At 37.6% G+C, this 23,054-nt stretch overlaps 1 protein-coding gene across 2 annotated transcripts in view; it reads left to right on the top strand.

The window, feature by feature from the left end:
* LOC126251508 (sin3 histone deacetylase corepressor complex component SDS3) overlaps positions 1 to 23,054 on the top strand; it is a 119,364-nt gene that overhangs the window by 89,857 nt on the left and 6,453 nt on the right. Inside the window, exons 6-7 of one of the 2 annotated variants that reach the window (XR_007545751.1) lie at positions 3,581 to 3,683; positions 4,713 to 4,791. Coding sequence is in view for 1 of the 2 variants with exons in the window: in XM_049951986.1 (XP_049807943.1) it covers positions 3,581 to 3,683 (103 nt within the window). In the remaining variant the exon portion in view is untranslated. The remainder of the gene's footprint in view (positions 1 to 3,580; positions 3,684 to 4,712; positions 4,792 to 23,054) is intronic. The other variant, XM_049951986.1, reaches the window with a different exon arrangement.

Genomic DNA, 23,054 nt, shown 5'->3' with positions numbered 1-23,054 from the left:
TTGTAAAATTTGGTGAGTGAATATATAAATGGCATTCTCAGTAGAGCAACTCTTCTGAAATCCAACCTGAAATTTGTTGAAGATATTATTGTTGTTCAAGTGAGATACTGATCTACAGTACATCACCTTCTCACAAAATTTGGAAAATGTTATCAGCAGGAAACAGGTTGGTAGTTACTTATGTCTCTCCTGTCACCTATCTTAAAGAGGGTTTCGACAAAGGTACATTACAGTCTCTCGGGAAAAATGCTTTGAGTTAGTGATGCAACATAGATTTCAGATAAGATGGGGCATATTAAAAGTTCAAATGTGTGTGAATTCCTAAGGGAGCAAACTTCTGAGGTCATCAGTCCCTAGACTTACACACTAATTAAACTAACTTACACTAAGGACAACACACACACTCCTATGCCCGAGGGAGGACTTGAACCTCCAGTGGGAGGGGCCGTGCAGTCAGTGACATGGCGCCTCTAACTGTGCAGCGGCATATTGTATGGGAACAAATTTTTAGTACTTGATGTGAAACAACATAAAAACCAGATGAGCTTTTATTTTTTTTTTTGAGAGAATATATTAATTTTCTTAATTTCAGGAGGAAAAGTCGGTGTTAAATTCATATGATTGGATTTTATGGCAGTTTCCTTTTTAACATACTGCAGTGATTATCTAGAACTCTTTGTCTCTATACTCTCTACTATATTTAAGAAATGATTATTAAATATATTTGTTACCTGTAACATATCATTTATTGCCCTCCTTTCAGTTCAGTGATTATGATGATATCCTGTACTGTGGTTGTTTGTCCTGTTTCTCATTTCACTGCATTCCATAAGTCAAAATTACTGATTTCTGAAATTATGTGCATGTTCCTTGATTTTTAATAACTTTTCTTCATAATTTTGAGTAGTTTTTGTAGTGTATAAGTACTGCACGATCTCTGTAGTTGTTCTTGCCAACAGATACATTTACCTTTTCCTTTCACAAGACACTTACCCTCTAGTGATCCATGTTTTTTTTTTTTTTACAAGGCTGTTTGATGTCCTTTCTGATTAGCTTACCCATGTGTGTTTGCAGATATTTCTGTGCCATGAAGGCCCAGAAAATGAAGGGAAAAGAAGTTACCCATGAACTAGTTGCACATAAAGAAAATACAGTAAACTACTATTGGTTTGCATGTTGTGAAAAGAAGTGTGGGGCTGGGCCAGATGAACAAGGACAAGAAAAGGAGCATAGTGTTTTAGAAAAGAACTGGTGGATTCTGACAGGCTTATCAGTATTCTAAAAATTGTGGTAGTTCAGGTCCATAATGTGTGGTTATGGAAAGAAGTCAATAAATCTGGAGCAGATCAGATGACTCTGGTTTTATAACAGAGTTAGTTGTTATTACAAACACAAATCTGATTACAGTATACACTTTTGAACATACCTCACAGGATATCCACTACCTTGTGGGTGGATTTCTGATGTGTAGTAGCCCACAACTTGCTAAAATTTCTCTGAGCAGGTCCAAGACAGGTCCAGTCCTTTTGATAGCACCCAAAGTGCTATATAAGATAGGCATTAAGCTAATTTGGGAAGAGGTGGATTGACCATAGGCACCAGGGGAGTCTGTTAATGAAGAAGTAGGGGTATGCTAGCAGACTCCATGTATAGTATACTTTTGATGGTAGAAGTATGAGTGACCTTGTTTTATTCTCTTTGATCATTCCCCAGCCTGTAATACCTACTACTTTCTGAATCAAATTTGCTGGCAAGTGAGATCCATTTCTCTATATGCATTTCTTGTCTTAGTGACCAGAAAATAGGGCGAGTGACCATTTACCATAATTTATTATTATGACTGCATTGTAACACTGTGGTAGTTTCTGCACCATTGTGGTTGAAGTTAGGAGACATACTCATGAGAGAGACCCTACGTTTGGAGTGAATAATGAGTAATTAATAATAACTGCTGACGTAGCATGGTTGTCCAGCTTTGAATTGGCTCACAGTCTGCTGCAATATAGACGACATCTGGCTCACACTGCAACAGAAAATAAACATAATGGAGTGTGAAAAACACTTTTAGTAGTATCAATTTTATCTGGAGTAACGTACTCAAATTAGTCTTTCCTGGAGAAATGCCTCGCTCCCCACAACTTCTAAGATGAAATCATCCATGTGTGTGGTTTCAGTCAAATGCACACATTGTGTCTTCTCCAAATTGTGCAAGACAGTCTTTCAGATGACTAGTAAAGGATCTGAGATTATTATGGTTGTGTGTTAGGCTGCACTACCCTGTTTTCTCAAACCTGTCTTTCCAACAACCAGTATCTCTTATGCAGTTGTTCATTGTTGTATTCACTTTGTGCCACACCCTCTAAATAATCAGACTTTACTAATGAGTAAAGTCCAGCAGTTAGTTCACATACAAATGGAGGATTATTACTGTAGAGAATTTCATTTAGTGAACTGAATTCTCAGAACATATAGCTTACAAGGTGCATGTCATTAGGGTGCATAACGTTTGACTTGTTTTCGTTAACAGTTCACTGGGCATTGTTACCACAGTCCAAATTTTGACTGATACGGTATCAGTTCTGCTTCATGAATCTGTTATCAACAGTAAGCCATATGAACTTCTTCTGACTATTTCATTTTCCTCAGATTTTTTTTTTAAACAAGGATTCCTTCATCATGTTCTATAAAGGCCCCCCCCCCCCCCTGCGCACATGCACATGGGCCTGCTGCACTATATCTTAGCTAACAGATACCTTGTGGTCATTTGTGCAGTCAACTGTTAGTATCATCTCTGTTGTCAGATGAGTTGTAAGTTGTTGAACATGTTCTATTTATTGTGTATGCTAGTTTGCAAAATGTGGCAGAATACAATTCTCCACTTGATTATAGCCACATTTCAGACTCCATTCTATTTCATCTTTCTCAGGTGCACATGTTTCTTCGGAGAGATTTAATGAAATTGACTCTTCATTTTCTTTTTTTTTATGTAACTGTTTGAAATATGGGCTTTGATATCTATCATTGATAAATTCTGGGAGTGATGAAATATCTGTCACTTTAGAACAGCCAAAGTGAGGAAATACTTTCGTCGTCTGATCATTAAATGTCTTACATTAAAGGTATATTCTGTTTCTGTTAATACGTGCTGTTGCATACATCAACCAGTACAGTGTGTAAATTATTTTTATAATGAGTTTAGAACTAATTACTTGTGCCTTTCTTTCTTCACCAATTTCCAGAGATTGCTTTAATGTGGCAGGCATACTTCTGTTTCTTCCTGAATGAGTTTTTCCTTTAATCAGTTTTATATGGTAATTACACATTTGGAATTAGAAAACTTTTTTCGATTTTCTAGTAACCCATTTCTTGTTCTCTACTAATGGTCCTTGTTTTATTATTGATTTATTTTGTCCATATATATTTGACTGTTCTGTTAAATAATGTTGTGTATTTGTTGTTACATTGCACAAGGTTGATCATTTCACTTATTCTGTATGTTAGTGCTTGGTATTGCAAATAGGGATATTGTGTTTTTTGGCATAACTATTAGTGCATATTCATGGATGGTATTTGTTTCCAGCTCTTGTATCCAACACTGGTTTGCCTGTTACACCAGCTGTCCCAGAAAATTCACTACCAGAGACAAGAATTGAAGATGGTAAATTGCTCTATGAGAGGAGATGGTAAGAGATCTTTTGTCAGTATTCTTGTTTTGAAATTAGCAAAAATGTTTAAAGCATTGGTTGAAATTTAAAAAGTTATTTGTTTATAGTATTACATAAAGAGTGGACTAAGACCACCCCATTAGTTACTTGTGTAGGTATCCGTTTTGAGGTATGACCAAAAGCAGCAGTTCTTATGTGTAGATCTTCGAGAGTACTTGTGAAGCAGCACTGGAGTCTCAGTTGAAATAAGGCTTAAATGTGTTATCTTCAGAAATATGGAAGGAATTTCTCAAATACGCATTGTAATTAAGTTGAATTGGAGATAAAAACAGAAAATAATAAATGTATTTATCTGTGCAGTACTTGTAGTGTATTAAGAGGTTTAGTGGTCAGTTTTAATTTTTTTATGTGTTTGTGTATACTAACATTAATTGGTGGTATGATTTGCTGCAGTATCTTAGTGCACTGTTTGTTGTCATTATAGATCAACACTTCTTTAGGATTTATTGTGAAATTTATGGCAGTATATTTCTAGACCAAAAATTCTAACCTTGTTTCAACTTTATTCCTTTTGATGTGAAGTTAATGGGTAATGCCACAGAGAATGGAATGGCCAAACGTTAATCTAGTGTTACATTAAAGTGACTTTTACTTCAGTGTGACACAAATGACCAGTACATACTAAATCCCTCATTTTAAACTATTATAAACTATGAAAGTTAATAAAAGTGGACATCATTTCAAATTTGGAAATAGGTAACTGTATATTTGTGGAATATGGTCCAGCTTTAAAAAATGATTGGGAGTATGAAAGGTAGATGATACAGGCAAGATTAGGAACTGGAATTCAAAAGAGCAGGCTAGTAATTTTAGAGATTTTCAGACAGTTAACTGTATCTAAGTATTTCACCTCCACATCACAAACATCTGCTTATAGCCAACCCTTGCTACTGTTAACTCATTATTAGCAATGGAACTTCTTTGTGTTTACATTCCATTTTGTATGAAGTTAGTGATCACAGGTAGCTCTGCCTCTGGTGATTTCAGTGGTCCCAGTGGCTGGGCTGGAGTTACTAGTGATAGATGGATGCATTGGACAAGATATGCATCTGGAACGGCTGTACAGGTAAGATCCCAGGGGCAGAACACTGCTTAAGTGAATTATAATACTGCACAGTCATGATGGTACAAGAAATAAGCATTGTTTCAGACCAGGGACTGCAATGCCAGTTGTAAATTTTTACTTTGTCATGCAGTTTCAGATCCCAACTGAGCCTTTAGAGTTTGAGAGACCAGTTAATATAAAAAATTCGTTTTAGCACCTTGCTGGCTTCTTGACAAGAGTCGTGGTGAAAGTTTTTGTGTATTTTCTTATTGTAACCATCACAGCATCCATGACATAATTTTGGGGAATGGAGAACCTGTAGGAAAAACAGTTTCATGCTTGACTGTAGAGATCTCATTTGGTCCAAAATAAACAAACCATATTGGCAGTTAGTCTATTAGTTACACTGTGTGCCAATATCTTTTTGATTTGCAGAGTTTCGTGTGTTCACTGTGCTCAAAAGAAATAAGGTTTGTTGTTTAGATTCAGGCAATGCCAAAGAGAAGCTCTGCATTTTTGTACCTTTCCTTTCAAGGGAGTGAAATAATGTGTACATCACATAATGTTATGTAACATAGTTGACAGTCTTTTACTTTGTTTTAAAGTTCTTATTCTTACATTTTTGTTAATGTTACTTATTATGGAGTGTGATGTGATTGTCTTTGAAACATTAAGTTCAAAGAAGTCACCTATTTATGCATATAAGGGTAAATGAAATACATAATGACACTAGCCCTGTAGTGAAAGGAAGATACACCATCAAAGTCTACTTGAGAACAAATGTCAAGCAAGGAATACTTTTTATATTATTAAAAGCTGTCAGGAGTCAAAGTGGTGACAGCAATTTGCTTCCAAGCCAAGAGCATCAGTCTACCAGTTAGGTTTCTGCAATTCCTTTTCATCATACCAAGTTCGTGCTGCATCTGTGTTGGCTGTTTTCGTATTCAAAAATACATAGCCCACTCACTATGCAAATTTAGGGTGAATTACCAACATAACCGTAGGGTAGATTTTGTATTGTATAGGCCTTCATGGTCACTTCTTGTCATTTTGTCTGTTGGCTTCTGTTTGTTTCTTCGGCTGACATTCAATGAGTGGCTGTCATTATCAAAGGTTCATCCTCCATTGCTGGTGGCCGATTAAAGTCGAGCTTGTGGGCAGATGTGTACCTATTGTGCAAACATCAGAGGGCTTTTTCAAGGTCATTACTGCTGTGATTATCCCCTTAATAGATGTAACTGCAGTTTGCTGCAGCACAGAAATCCAGTATCCTTGAGGCTTTCTTTTTTCTTGTTGAAGCTGTCGTCATGTTAGCGAATTTGTAAGGCTTGCGTGGATGAACTGGCCTGGTAGCTCTTCCCCACAGGGGTGTACCACAGAAGTAATGACCTAGAAAAGCCCTGAGATGTTAACATGACAGGGACATCAATTTCTGTCTGCGATCTAGACTCCAGTCAGCCACCAGCAATGGAGGGTGAACTTCTGACAATGCTGGCAATGTGTGCTGGTGAAATGTCAGCAAAAGAGTTAAACTAACTTCAACTGAAGTATGTGAGACAGAAGGTGACAGGCAATATGTTACTGTAGGTTACCAGATGACAACTCTTTAAATACATTCATCTTACCTGTGTGTTTTGAAAGTAATTATTTACAGTTGCTAATACTTCCTTAAATTTTTGAAGAAATTTTTATACATGGTACAAAAATTTTTTACACACAGTATAAAATTTTTTTAAAAATTAGGAAAAAAAGTTTAGGTCAATTACCAAAGTAACATGTCTTAGGTTCAGCCTCCTAATTCAGATGTGACTGACTGAAATTGACATAGTATACCCAAGTTAAGATTGCACCACTGATTTTTAAAATCCACCTGTGGTGTGGGTATTACCTAGACTATTAGCTTGACTTGCTTCAGGGCACTTATTAAAGAACTGACCCTTAGATGATTGTAATAATGGTAGACAGGTTAGTGAAGCAATATACAAATAAACTACACTATTAAACATCTTGGGATTAATAGTGCTGTCAAAACAAAATAATTATCACTTAAACCCAATAAATGTATCTTTGCCATATGCAAATGGTGGTCTTACACAATTGTGAATTCAAGTGAAAACAAAATAATTTGCTTACTTTGTGTGATAAGGTCCATAGGACCTCGTGATGTGCAATTACCCGTACAGTTCGGCTTGCTGTCTGGATAGCATTCTCACTTTTCTCATCAAATTTTGCTTTGTAGTTACTTCTTTCACTGCTTCTTTAATTGCATCTGCAGTTACCTTCAAGTTTTGGTATAGCAGAATATTTCCATCCTCTTCATTCTCCAGTACTTCAAAATGGTTGGTCAATTTGATCTTGAAAGTGCCTTATATTACCATTGCTCAAACGTTCCTGATCACACATTCAGTAATCTCTCTCTCTCTCTCTCTCTCTCTCTCTCTCTCTCTCTCTCTCTCTCTCTCTCTCCTCCCCCACCCCTCTCTCTCTCTCTCCTCTCTCTCTCTCTCTCGTGTGTGTGTGTGTGTGTGTGTGTGTGTGTGTGTCACCCCCCACCTCCCTCCCTCCTCACTTCCTGGGTCCAAAAATTAATTCTGTTGATCACTACGCTGGTTGGGAAGTCTGATCTGCATCCACTTACTTATTCTTGTCTATATCACTATAAATTTAGTTAACTGACATCCTACCAGAGAGAACCAAGTTCCCACAATATATTTTCTTCCTGATGAAGTCAGTACTGCTTAGGAACGATTACATCGTGTACACTGTGCTTTCCAGTGGGTTCCTTGGGGGATTCCACTTTCCCAGCTTTCACATTAAGATCTCCCAAGGTGGTTTTGTTGTTCTCATTTGGCAAATTGTTAGACTGTCCCTATTTTCTTGTAGAATGAATCATTTTTGATACCATCACTCTCTTCAGTTGGGGAGTAACGGTTTATATATGTGGCGAACTGTTTCCTGGAAACTACTGCTACATGTGAGACTCTGGGATTGATTGATTTTAAAATCTAAAGGACTGGTACACTATGATTCACCAAAAACCAATATCTAGTGAGGGATTTGCTTCCAAGGTTCAATAGAACATGATATAGTTCTCCATTTCTACAGACACAGTTCCTGTCCACCTTGGCTCTTGCAGAGCCAGCAAGTGTATTCCATATTTATCAGCTTCCTTTACAATGCAGTTTGCTTCTCCAGGCTGGTTTTGCTGCTCCAGGCTAGTATAGCTAAGTATACTTCATTTCGTACTCCATGTTCTCACTTGGTCATTTTGCAGAGATCAGCCCTATCCAAGATCCTAGTGTGTCATTTATACGGATAATTATTTTTTGAGGCAGGTTGGTAGCCTGTCGCCAACCCTCAGTGTGGAGGATGCAAATTTGCCAGTCAAGGTTGCAAAGCTCCTTTATAATTATTTCTCGACTATTGGACTCCACTATTGGAGCTTCACAGAAACTGCAGTTCATAACAAAATAAATCTGATCATGTGCCTAATACAATAAGTGTGTCTCATGTTTTTCAGGTGTTGAAGTATCTTGATTAAATGGTGAAAATATCACCTTGGAGTAATAACAGTACACATCAATATTGCTTACATATATTACCTGTTTGGCAAATAAAATGCTCCCCAACAGTGCCTAAATCTAACTTGTGTTAACAGTTAAGCTCATTTTGCACTTACGAACCAAACCATTTCTGCATTACATTTCCACTTTAATTCAACAAGCAATCACTAATCATGGAAGCTATTTTTTTAAAAATGAAAATGTACTAATAGCAAATATGTTCTGCCTTGGAAGTTACTGATTAACAAACAAAACATTGTTTCAACCACAGTTTTCATAAGTAACTCTGTGCCCCTTTCCATGAATGAACAGATTTGCTGAAATACTTTTACCCTACAAATCAAGACAATGTTTGCAACTTCCTAGCAAATTCTTCCGACAATTCATCCACTACATGACAGTGTGCAACCAATCTGTATGTAACCCCAAGAATGACACTCTGCACGTGGCCAATAGCATTTGGGCATTGCCGATGTGTTTTTTTTTTTTTTAAATTCCAGATGAGTAAGTAGTACCATATTACTATGTGATAACACCAAAGATAGCTGTAATATTTAAAGAGCTTTCTCCAGTAAAAAGATTGGCTGATTCTGCTCTTTAGTTTTGTGTTGGGGTCTTCTGTCCCTTAGTCTTCAGGCCACTCTCTGCCCCCAAGACAGCAAGGGTAGCATTTAATACTGGTGCTTACTTGCTTTGAGATAGGATCAGCATTGAGCATGTCATCATCGTCAGTTCGAAGACTGGTTTGATTCAGTTCTCCACATTACTCAATCATGTGCATGCTTCTTCATCCTGAATAATTGCTGCAACCTACCTCCTTAATAATCTGTCTACTGTATTCATCTCTTGGTCTCCCTCTACAAATTTTATTACCTACACTCCACACTAATGCTAAATTAACCTTGTACTCACCTAACCTAATGTCCTGTTCAACCTGCCACTGGACTTCACGAACATAGCTATATCTAACTTTAACCTATCCATTCCCCATGTAAATTTCCTAGCCTACCTGCCTGATTAAGGGCTCTAGCATTCTACACTCTGGCCCATAGATTGCCAGATACCTCTTTCCTGATGACATCCCCCTGGGCAGTCATTGCATTGGATATCTGAATGGGGGACTGTTTCGCGTCCAGAATATTTTACTCAAGAGGATGTCACCATCATTTAACCACACAGAAGAGCTGCATGCCCTCAGGAAAAATAATGGCTGTAGTTTTCCCTAGCTTTCTGCTGTTCACAGTATTGGTACAGCAAAGCATTGTTGGTTGATATTACAAAGCCAGATCAGGGAATCATTCAGACTGTTGCCCCTGCAACTACTGTTGCCTCTTGTTTAAAAAAAAATCAACAATGCCCAAATGCTATTGGCCATAAGCAGAGATAGTGTGCAGAGTGTCATTCTTGGGGTTACGTGCAGCTGTGTTGCGGATGAATTGTCTGCTCCACTTCAGGTACCAGATGTTCATGTGGCATCTCAGCAGGTATCCCTCTGTTGTGGTTGCAACTATCTGTATAATTGAAGCACGTAAGCCACCCCACCATGGAAGGTCCATGGTTTGGGGGGCACGGGTTGTGTAGCATTGGACATATTGATGGTAGGCAATGAAAACCTCGTGATACCAGTAACTCCATTATCTGGGAGTGATTTGAAAGGGCATGGATTTCTCTAACTTGTGAATAACTAGGCTTCTGCTATGTAGTTACACATGAAGTAACATTATCTGTATCACTTCACATAGTTTTTAAGAAACTGTTTTTTCTTCTCCCGTAAAATTTAACAAAATGGACTTAAAAGGTTTTCTTTGCCTACCATCGATATGTGGTGTTCACTGATTGTAGTTCTGCCAGAGGCTAACTTGCCACACTTCTGGATCCCGATAAAGTGAGAACTTACTCATTCTTTGGGGCCTGTGTGAACTATTGCTGAATTGTGACAAAGGATGGTAGATTCTTGAGACTATCTATTCCAGGTTTCCATTTGACACCTTTATGATTGATTGTTTAGGTGTGTGAATACATGTGTTTTGCCACCGGAGGGGTACATTGTGTACTGATGTGAGTGTTAGGGCACTCTTTACTGTGAGGTGTGAGTTTTATTTGGTTTGAATTTATTATCTACTCATACAATGGTGAATTACTTGTCACCGCACTTCGCAATACAATGACTTCACCCTTATTTCCAGCATTGTATTTGGGTTTTGTCTTTGTTGTTGTTGTTGTCGTCTTCAGTCCTGAGACTGGTTTGATGCAGCTCTCCATGCTACTCTATCCTGCGCAAGCTTCTTCATCTCCCAGTACCTACTGCAACCTACATCCTTCTGAATCTGCTTACTGTATTCATCTCTTGGTCTCCCTCTATGATTTTTACTCTCTACACTGCCTTCCAATACTAAATTGGTGATCCCGTAATGCCTCAGAACATACCCTACCAGTTGACCCCATCTTCTAGTCAAGTTGGGCCACAAATTTCTCATCTCCCCAGTTCTGTTCAGTACCTCCTCATTAGTTATGTGATCTACCCATCTAATCTTCAGCATTCTTCTGTAGCACCACATTTCGAAAGCTTCTATTCTCTTCTTGTCCAAACTGGTTATTGTCCATGTTTCACTTCCATACATGGCTACACTCCATACAAATACTTTCGGAAATGACTTCCTGACACTTAAATCTATACTCGATGTTAACAAATTTCTCTTCTTCAGAAACTCTTTCCTTGCCATTGCCAGTCTACATTTTATATCCTCTCTACTTCGACCATCATCAGTTATTTTGCTCCCCAAATACCAAAACTCCTTTACTACTTTAAGTGTCTCATTTCCTAATCTAATACCCTCAACATCACCCGACTTAATTCGACTACATTCCATTATCCTCGTTTTGCTTTTGTTGATGTTCATCTTATATCATCCCTTTAAGACACCATCCATTCCGTTCAACTGCTCTTCCAAGTCCTTTGCTGTCTCTGACAGAATTACAATGTCATCGGCGAACCTCAAAGTTTTTATTTTTTCTCCATGGATTTTAATACCTACTCCGAATTTTTCTTTTGTTTCCTTTACTGCTTGCTCAATATACAGATTGAACAACATTGGGGAGAGGCTACAACCCTGTCTTACTCCCTTCCCAACCACTGCTTCCCTTTCATGTCCCTCGACTCTTATAACTGCCATCTGGTTTCTGTACAAATTGTAAATAGCCTTTCGCTCCCTGTATTTTACCCCTGCCACCTTCAGAATTTGAAAGAGAGTATTCCAGTCAACATTGTCAAAAGCTTTCTCTAAGTCTACAAATGCTAGAAACGTAGGTTTGCCTTTCCTTAATCTTTCTTCTAAGATAAGTCGTAAGGTCAGTATTGCCTCACGTGTTCCAGTATTTCTACGGAATCCAAACTGATCTTCCCCGAGGTCGGCTTCTACTAGTTTTTCCATTTTTTTTGTCTTACTTATAGATAAACCCCATTTTTGAGGGCCATCCGCTATCTGCTACCTTCAACCCGTCCAATAGCGTAGGATCACCCCTGACAAATGAAAACGAAGACAAATGATTATTAATGTAGTGCAGCACAACAGAGGAGCATGTGTGCAGAGTTTGTTTAACTGCCCATTAGTCACAAAATTCAATAGCAAACTCTCAGTCTGAAAACCTAGTTTCTCACTATTAATTGTGACATAAAACTGAAGTTCATTACCCTAAATAATCACCATGGGGAAGGAAAAGAAAAAAAAAGCAAATCCATCATGTGTGTGTCTCAATATTAACACTTTGCCGTCTGCACGTCTAGTACAGATTTATTTGTTTGACACCAGCAGCACTAATTTGGTTACTTCGCTTGTCCCTGGCCATTCTTGACATTATTGAGCAATTATAAATTGTTAAGTTTTACTAATCTCATCGTCAGTTCTTATAAGTTCTCAACCCTGTCCCCCTACTTTCATGAAATTTTGAAAATAAACATACGTAAATAAATACAGAGTTTGTGTGTTTCATATAGTTCTTTATTTGCATTGTCTTTGATACTTAGTATTTCTCTTCAATATGATACTGAGCAAAACAGTCTCCAAGATGTAACACAACTCTACAAGACTTGCACATTAAGTCAGTTGTTCTTCTTTTTTTGTTTTTGGAACATACATGTCAGTTTCTTCATTTTCGTTTATTCATTTCAGTAATAAGTATTAGTTGGTGTTGCTTAATGTGACCAGAAAGCGTGTCAACTGGATCATGATGAGATGTACACGATGCAGTGGCAACCTCCAAGTTTTGCTCAGAAGCGGATAAATGATCTTCTATCCATGAATCGGACACTTCCAATAAAAAAAATCGTGAAATTTGAGACTCCTGTGCTCTGTATTGAAATATTGACTTGTATGGAATGCATTAAATAATGCACAGTTAAAAAGGTACATTGAAACCTATTTTGACCATTTTATGATTTCTCTGTATATAGGGTAATAACTCAAATATTTGTCTACCCAATCCACTCCTTTCATGTATTTGTAGTAGTCCAACACACTTTTCTTTGAGTGTCAGTCAAAGTGGCCTTGTGTATTGTAGAGGTCATTCGTATCGTTTTAGTTTTCTAAGCTCTTCATACCTGTGTGAGTACTTCACTTTTCCTTTGATAACAAGCTTCAAACACATTGACTTTTGCACGCTTTCATTTTTTATTAAAATAATTATCCTTGTAGAGGTGATGCCACTTTCCATAAGGCGTCATTAGTTCCATCACTGTTTTTCCTAAAGACTGTCCAGCACTGGAATATATCTTGAATGAGGAAATGTATCCCATACTCGAATCACACAGCATCCTAATGAGTGTGCCATATTTCGTAATTTTCGACGGGTTGTTAACTTTAAAATTTAACCATCCATGCCATGGTATTATTCCTTCATCAGTTGAGATGTTTTGCTTAGATTAAAAGTTTCTTCAAACTTTTTGGAAAAATAATCAATTTACAAATTGCACTAAGAAAAGCTGGTCGGCATTATCTGGTTTATTGTTGTTTCCAGAAAAATGTACAAATGATGATATTTGTCTGAATCAGTTGCAGGACATTGTTTTGCGAAATATCGGTGTGTCTATCAACGGATTCGTTGACCAGTAATCATCGATCCTTGCGTTTTTTACAATTCCCATAAGGATAGCAAGCCCCCAACCATTTTCTAAGTTTTGGTCCTGTATCGTCGAAAAATTTGGCTTTTTTAAAAATACAGTTTCCTTCTATTGCAATTTTGACTGTAGTACTTGTTGGTTTCATTAATAATGTATTCAAATAGATCATTCCCAATACATAATTATACAATACCCTTGACACTCTGTGTATTTTTGGGACATATGTTTGGATCCGGAGTTCCTTAAAATTTATTATTGATCCTCGGTAAATCAGTCTGACCTCTGTGCGTCACCTTCTTTGTCTGATTCATCCAAATCAGTTGGCAACCATAGCGTTCGCCGAATTCTTCTTGGGCGTATTTCACTATCTTCCGATGATTCTGCTTCACTTTCATTTTTTTGAGATCCAATGTCTTCTTCCCAATCGGCCAAGTTGTCTGGAACGTCAGACGAAATGTCCACGCATTCATCGTAAATAACTGTATCGCCTCTTTTTGTCTGCCATGATGAAAGGGCACAAGTACTTATAAAAACAAAACACCAACAGAATGCAAAAGATACTAAAGTGCTGTCGCCGGTCACTGCACGACACTATGCTCATGACACCACTGTGGTGTCGCTGGCCAGTGATTGATACTATGCACAAGACACCACTGGTGTTACCGGCCGTTGACCGCTATTTTGTGCACTACACCACTGTGGTGTCGCCGGATGGCATAGTGTTAATTATTCGAAGTAGTAAATGTTTTCAGCTGCCTCAGATGCCACAAAGTAAAGTTTGCATGGGCACTCATATTCAAGTCCAGCAAGAAGTTTAAGTACTAACCTGCACTCACCAAAATCATTAAAAGTCCAAAGATCTGCACTCGAACTAAGATAATCAGACTGTCACCTACTGTGGCCAATACAGCTTTCACGATGAAAGACTACCCATCAAAGACAAATAACCAAGTTGGTGCTACTGTTCACCCTTAAATACTTTGTTTGAGAAAGATTGTAAAGTGTGGGGCATGAGAGGCAGCTCACCCACAGCCTAAATTGAAAGGCAGTTCAAAATAGATTGATAAGTAAATGTACGTGTGAGTCAACAATGATATTCTACCTTATTGGAAAAACAGGGAATATTAACAGAACTTTCGTTTAGGAAAGTGATGGGATGAATTGATGTGTTGGCAAGAAACTTCTCATATCTGCAGTTCAGCGGAACTAATACTGGGTGGGAAGCTCCTATTGGCCCATGTGGTGAAGTAGGAACTCAAGTATGTAGAGTTACGCTACATATCATGCTCGGCAACTAGGCACTGGATGTCCTTAAGTACAATTGTTTGTGTTCATTTGGGTACGTGTTCAGCTTAATGATTGTGTTACTCTATAGAAAAAAACGATACAGTGAAAACGTGCTGTTTGGTAAACACCGTGAGTGGTTTCACATGTAGCTCTGTCTCTAGTGTCATAGGATTTATTGTTGGATTGGGCTGGAGTAATGCTGGGAGAGGTGATGGGTTTAGATTTTGAGGGATTTGGTGTTGGGGCAGGAAGTTCAGAATAGATTCATGGGCTGCATTGAAGGGATTCATACATGTTGAAGAGGTGGCTCAAAGTGAAAATGTTGTCACTTATTGGTTGCACTGATTTGGTCTGAGAGTTGCATGTAATCCTAAATCGGAAGATAAACATTCATCAAGGTGATAGTGGATTTGGAGATTGTGTTTGTAGAAGATGTTGTATGTATGCCATGAATCCAGATCAGAGATTCAAGCCTAGGGCATATCTTGTGGAAATTGAGACACACTTCTTTCATGTGGCTGTTTGAAAGGTGACACAGGGTAGCGTCAACCTGGTTCTGATTGCCATCCTCCTCTGTTTGTAGGTCTATGCCTTAAAGGTATAAAGTAGTTGTGGGTAAGGGTTATGTGGGCTAGTGTGACTCTGGTATTTGGGAGACTTTCAGGTTGTGGAATTTCATCATTTACTAATAAATCTTCCTATTCTCAAACTACATTATTCATTGCACTTTACCTGCTCTAAATTGAAGTTGGCGAAATGCTTTACCAATTTACTATCATTGACCTCATTTCTCCAATGTCTTACCCTTCATCATTGCCATCATTCTCACATCTTGTTGGTCCCACTCAGCCTAGGCTTAGAGTGATTTCTCACCACTTTCTTCTTTTTTTCCTTCTTTTTATCCCCCCAATCTTCCCCAATCAATCCCTTTCCTCCCACTAGATGGAACACAGTGTTTTGAAAGATAGGAGCAGCATTTTCTTTTGTACTTTTAGTAGCAGCGGCATTAGGAGTAGCATCTCCTGAAGGTAAGTATAGACAGTTATTTTGTCTCTGCACAGTATAATTTTGATTTTGTTAAAGAATAATGTGAAGATAATTGAAATTACTTACACACTTTTGAGAAACTCTGGCTTATCATTAGTATGAGTCAACCATTTGCTCAACATGGGGTGACAATCATTGTGAGAGTTGTTAGGTTCAGAGTGATTTGTGTGTCCCTACTTTCTTGCACAAAATGTGAAACTAAAAATTAGTTTGTATGTAATACAAAGTCGCTTAGGAATCTCTTTCATGCTGATTGTGTTCAGTTCTCCCTTTGGTAAGGCCAGGCATCTGATCGGGGGGGATTTGAATGACTTGTAACCAGCATATATTGAGGCTCCTGTTGCAGAAGCAGAAAAGTGAACAACAAATTATGTTGTCATGCTTATCAGAAGAGAATGTATAATGAAAAAATGTTTTTAATGGGGTTGTTAATGATTTAATGGGGTTGTTAATGAGTGAGAATTGTCACAGGTTGTCATTTACAGGAATGATGATATTGTTTATTAATACAAAAAAATCATTGATCACTAGAAACCAGTTGGTAGATCGAGCCCAACTTTAATGGCACCAGCTAATTTGAAAGATGGCTATATTTAGATTTACATTATGTAGTGAAATACATTTGTAAAAACATTGTAGTTGGACCATATCACTTTCTTACTTTTCATTTTGAATATTCAAGCATATTCCATATGTGATTATATGACACTAAATTTTTTAAAAACAATTTTTGTAATAGTGTTTATTTAGTGCCTTGAGGGATTTTAATTTCTGTCACTGTGACATTTGAGCTTGTTGACAAACCATGGAGAGATCTATGTAACAAAATACGTAATACCTCAGCCAATTTAGTACCAGAGTTGTGAATTTTGTATGGTAGGTGTGTGTAGTGCACAGTCAAATGGTTAGTATCCCTCTTTCAGTTCTTCTCTCTCTCTCTCTCTCTCTCTCTCTCTCTCTCTCTCTCTCTCTGACAGACACACACACACACACACACACACACACACACACACACACACACCACAAGTTATTTGATTGATGATCACACATAACAGTAAAAATTGAGACAATTGAACTGCTGTACCGACCATCTCACGTTTCAGGCTTAAACAGCAGGAGATATTAAATCATCTACATCCACTATGTGGTTGCAAATCATACTCCAAACTATCATATTTATTGTGCTTCATAATTATTCAATTACAATGCTTATTAGTGATGATGTGTGCTGCACTTTTATGCAATATAATTAGTTAATTCCAAACAGAAAATTTTAAAAATGTGTAGAACGATTCCTCTGAACATAAAAATAATATATTTATGTATGAGTGACTTAGTATTTTAGATTTTCTAAGCAGTGTACATGTCAGTCAGTCATTTTTCTTGAGAGATAAGAGCATTGACACTTAAATTCTTTTCATGAAGTGTAACTGTTGAATTTCTATGCACACGTCATGGAATTTACCATGTAACTCAACTACAGCAACATTCAAAGTATCTTGGTGTGATTCTTGTGTTTTCGACTCACTAATTCTTTCACTTATATTTTAGGATCTTCCATTGTATTATTTTCGTCTACCACTGCTGCAGTTCCCATGTAATTGCAATTTTGTGCCTTACTTTCAGTGAAACACCAATTTGTTATTTTTAATATCTCACATCATGTAATGATTACCATCACAACAATTGTGTGTTTCCTTTTTTCTCCCAAAGGGAAGGAGGCTAAGACAGATGACCGTGCAGTTTAGCTTTAACCACAGATGTTCTGTTTTGTGTAGGCTAAAGGTAGTATTCAGAGATCTTGCACCTAGGGGACTGACAAAAATTTGATTAATTAAATTTATTGAGGTCTTCAGTGATTTGAATTTATAGTATACAGACACATTTCGAGATATAGCAACTTATTTTATTTCAAAAGATACACAGCGAATAACAGTTTACATCGTATATGTTAATTTTGACAGATTAATTATTTGTGAAAGATAATGTTCCTTAAGTACTGGCCACTTTTTCTGGCACACCCATCAACCCTCTGCGTGAAGTTTGTCATCACTCTCTCCAACATATTAAAGGGTATAGCACAAATTTCTCGCTCAGAGGTATCCTTTAATTGAAGCGCTGTATGTTGCTTACTGATGTACACTTTTTTCTTGTGGAAGCCCCAGACGGAAGTCACATGGAGTAAGGTCTGAAGATATGGCTGGCCAGTCAACATCTCCTCTGTTGGGTATCATTTTCTCTAGAAACAACTTCCTTACTTCAGATATACAAGCACTGGAAGTGTGAGCTGTTGTGCCATCTTGCTGAAACAAAGCATTTTGACCATTTATGCCACAGTGGCGAAGTTCCGAGATGAGAAATTCACGCAATTTGGTCTGATAACACTCTGAGTTCATGGTGACAGCTCTCTCATTTTCTTCAAAGAAATAAGGCCCTGCGACACCAAATTTCCCTAAACCAGCCTATCCTATAATGCTGTCACAGTGCAGTAGGTGCTGGAGCAGTTGCTGAGGTTTGTTTGGAGACAAGTAATGACAGCTTTGTTTATTAGCATTGCCATTTAGGTAAACATTAGCCTCATTTGACTTAAAAACTACAATTTTGGGTTCTTTCTCCAACATCTCCTCCATTACTCCAGCAATACACCTCAATGTCATGAAATCGTGGGGCATCAACACCTAAACAATCACGGTTTTGTAGCGACTAAAATTTAGATGGTGTAAATTGTGTTGAACACATGTATTTGATAATCCAAAAGACTGTGTGTGTGATATTGCAGATCGTTTGGGATGCTGTTGAATTGCAGGATGCACAACTTCACCGTTGTCACGTGATGTGGCCGAATTCGCACTGCCTCCCAGTTTTTTCTTCAGTGCACAACCTGTCTCGTGGAAGTTCCTGACCCATAGCAACATGGTATTATGGATTGGAATTGCACCATTACGTGGAACATTGAATTGGAGACGGAACTTCCTCTTAGTGGTGGTCACAGATTCCGCACTTTTAAAGAACATCTCTGTGATGAATGCATGGTGTTGCAGAGTCCATCTCTCCATTGTAACTAAACTGGTGCTGTAGGGGAAAACAATGAACCCAAGCACACCCCTCCAGTATGTTGACTCACCCAATACTACTTGAGCGAACAGCACCAGTTAACATGGACTCACCTTGTATATTGGTTTAACTTCTTTTTAATTGAGCCTGAAATCTGAAATGCAGCTCCCTTCAAAAACTTGCAACTACTTACTATTTCACGTACCTTTGTAATGTACAGTACACTGTGCAGTCACAGTTCCTGGAATTATCATATATCTCATAATACATTCTCTATTTTTCAGTGTGATTTGTTATGCAAGGGCAGACATAATGCTTGTGGAGAGTTGCAGAAACTGTTCGTAAGTTAGAGCTGATTATTCGAGTCACAGTTGTGATTTAACATACACAGTTACAGGCTTTGGCTGTTACTGGCAACCAGTACGTTTGCTTAGTTACAATGTGACAGTAACTTTGGTGTCACAGGGCATTATTTCATTGAAGAAAATGAGATAACTTTCACCTTTAACATTGGGTATTATCTGACAATACTGCGTGAATATCTCATCCTGCAACTTTGTCGCTGTGGCATAAATGGTCAAAATGCTGTCCCATCATTAAAATGATGTGGATAGACATCCAGAAAGGTTTCTATGTGTCCTAGATCCTCCCCCCCCACCCCCTTCTCCCCAGCCTGTCTTTGAATGATGAAGCAATCATACCCAGTGACAGAAGAGGACAAGTTACTTTGTAACTAAGTGAGAAGATTTGAAAACAGCTGATAACACCCAAAACCAGTAATCTGTATTAAATCACAACTGTGGTTCAAATAAATGATCAGCTATAGTGTGGTTAATGTCTTCAGTCCAGAGACTGGTTTAAAAATTACTTTTTCTACAGTTTTCATTTGTATTTATCATTTTCATTTTTATTTATCAGAAAACTTTTTTTCTGTCTTCCAATTGTTTGTTTTTTTGTATACAGCAGTTAAAAGCAACATCGACCTAACCTTTTCGTGGGCACTTTTTTCTAAGCTGGTTACAGGTGTCAGTTGGTGGTTCAATGACTTGCTATGAATCACTTGTCACACCATGGCAAAACAAAAATGTTAAGGCAACAATTTTTTGAAAATTTGTGTAAGAAGATTGCTTTCCATGGACCCTGAGATGCTACTATAAAATTTTTTAGGATTTTTTATTATAAAAATTGACACTGCAAAACAAAATAAAAATACAAGATTGCTAGATTACCTTTTATTTACAAAATATTAATGAAAATTTAATTCCCAGATGTTATGGAACAGTGTGAAACACGGATATACACACAAAGCAACATTGGAATTGGAGCATATTATTTTGTCCTTTCTTCTTATTTTCTTGTACTGCCCATACAACAATGCCTATACTTCAGTTTTCTTCGGCTGATTTTCACCCACATTTTAAAGTATGAGTTCATCAGAAACACCAATGCTGTCTGCTTTTTTTGAAATGAATACAGGAGGACACCCACGTCGTTTCCATGGTGAGAACCCTGACAGTAATTCTCTTTGCTAACTGTAAACAGAGTGTTAGCTGCTCTCCATTTTCTGTGACTGCTGTGTACAGTATAAATGCATTTACAATGGCAGAATCAACTAGAAAACAAAAAATTGTGCACCACCATTTTAGAGATCCCTGTCTCAACCTCACATGGTTCTCACTTCTGATCGAAGAGATTCACACTGCCCTTTACACTGTTGTACAGACTCACAGCATTTGGATGAGCTATGTTACACATGAAACCATCTCTTTCTTTTGTGGAAATAAATATTCCATCCTTGGGAGATGTTCCTGTAGACACAACTGTTTTTTTTTCCTTGCCACTTTATTGCAACGACTGAATCTTTGATCTGTGCCTTGAACTCACCTTGTGAACGTTTGTCATTTTTTCATCATTTCCGGAAGAACTTTGCTGTTGACGTAGACACTGCCTGCAGAATATACTCAATTATCCAAAAGTGTTTTCATTAGGTTGCACGCAATGAAATAACTGTCAAATGCAACAATACATTTACTATTTTTCAAAGTTGGACACAATGCAAGTATAACCATTTCACCAAGAGGAACTTTGGCATTATTATCTTCTCCTGTTTCACAATAGAGATGGAACCTCTTAGCATCAGCCAGATATCAGACCTTGTACCCTCTTTTTATAGTCTTCATGGGCATATATTGTTTTATGCTCAGTTTTCCTTTGGTAGGTATCATAGCGTCATCAATGGATAATCTGCCAGAATGAGTATATGCTTCTAAGAAATTACTATTTAGGACATCAGTTTGCGGCCTCACTTTATAATTTATCGAATCCAGGAGCACCCTTCCCCACAGCCTTTGAATTATTGTTGAGTTGAAGATTTTCTAAAACTGCTTTGAACCTTTGTAGAGCGATCACTTTTGATACTGATTCAACATGCAAAAGAGGATCTGGACTCCAGTAATTTGATAAGTTTATCTGTTTGTAGCTGCCCATAATGATGAGCAACCCAATAAATGCTTTTATTTCAGATTTTGCTGTGCCCACCCAGTTCTTTGTTGCTACAGGTGTTTGAGTTCATTTGAAGATTTTGGTGCTCTGCGGATGCATATAAGTTCGTTTTTTCAACAATATTCTGAATGATACTTTCACTGAAGATATCAAGAAAGTACTCATATGGACTATTCGTTTTAGATAATGCTTTTTTTGGCAGTGTTTCATCCCAGTCATTTCAGGACTCTGACCACTATCACTCAGAGTGGAACTTTTGTCAACTCTGTGGAAGAACCTGCATCTACCGAACACACTTCTTGGACTGAAACATTGTCTACTACTGAGGGGACCAATTGTTGAAAAGTAATGGGAGACACTGGTTGGATGTTCAGTATATCGTTTTCCTCATCTGTTGAAACATCATCTGATTCAATCGTGGAAACTGACTCGTCCTCAGGAATTGAGAAGATATACTCCACCCATCTTCCTGTCTGGTGAAGTAATTCTGTGATGAAATACCTCAAATAAGTGAATGTGCCTAATAACACCTCAATAAACGGGCTTATTGTCTACACTAAAAGTGTGAAACAGTGCTAGATGTGTGTCCAACTTGGACTGTGGGGGCAAAAATTCCCACATGTTTAAGTCATATTTTTGATGTATTGACATAAAGAAAATTACATAAAATATCAAATAAGTACCATGTGGTTACTTCCAAATGCCACTGTTTGCAGATAAACAAAACCACAAAATAACAGCAAAACGTCTTTCTGCCACCAAACTGAGAACAAGAGACAAATAATACTCAGTCAGTTGCTGACAGTGCGAATGCTGGCAGTGGCAGGAATTTTCATGTGTTTCTCATTCTAATCTACAGATGATGGCACCAGCAAGACGTGGAATCTTTAGTCCCTTGGACCATGGAAGACAATAGAGTGTGTGGGAAGGTATTTTCCCATTGCCCATGAAATGGTTAACTCAATTTAACAACTGGGATGGAAAGATTTCTGAGTTGCAATACTAAAAACTTTACTAATAAGGGAGAATTCTTCATGTAAACTTGTCAAGAAAGAACTTCCATTTAGGGCAGTGATAGCTTTTGTTGTCAGTGCTGTGTTAAAATTTTCAATTTTATTACATTAAGTAAACAGTTCTGTGCAGTAAACAATAACGGAGGCCATAAATTAAACATGAACAATAGAGCCATAATTTAAAGTTAAGTGAGTCATCCATCTTTGTTTCTTGTCTGTAATGCACTGAAATATTCATGGTAGGTGGCAATTGCATTCAGGCAGTCGACATATTTTTCTTGATGCTGATGTCGTACAAGTAAGACTGGATAGTGAAGACAGTTGCAGAATTCCTTTCGCGTTTTCATTTGAAGCTAGTTAAACTGTATGCCACCATTAAATGTGAACTAGTAGAACATTATGTATTATTTGGAAAGATCAAAACAGAACCACTAAATGTGAAATAATTGTTTCTCTATTTGTTTTGTACTGTCCTGTGTGTAATATTAGTGAACTTTTTAGTTGACTTCAAAATAAGTCTTATTATCAACAATGAAACTTCTTCTTTTACATTTACAGTTATATTGCATCACAACATAAAGTTTATTCATATGTGCTTGTTCATTACCCTTAAGAATTTACCATTAAGGAAATAGCAATGACTGTAAATAAGAAACAGTATCATATCTGTAAATGGCCCAGCAGACAAGTTTCATCTACATG

This window comes from Schistocerca nitens, chromosome 1 (assembly GCF_023898315.1).
Source record: "Schistocerca nitens isolate TAMUIC-IGC-003100 chromosome 1, iqSchNite1.1, whole genome shotgun sequence".
Taxonomy (NCBI): domain Eukaryota; kingdom Metazoa; phylum Arthropoda; class Insecta; order Orthoptera; family Acrididae; genus Schistocerca; species Schistocerca nitens.
Note: the sequence above shows the minus strand (reverse complement) of the source record. Positions and strands in the feature narration are given on the sequence as shown.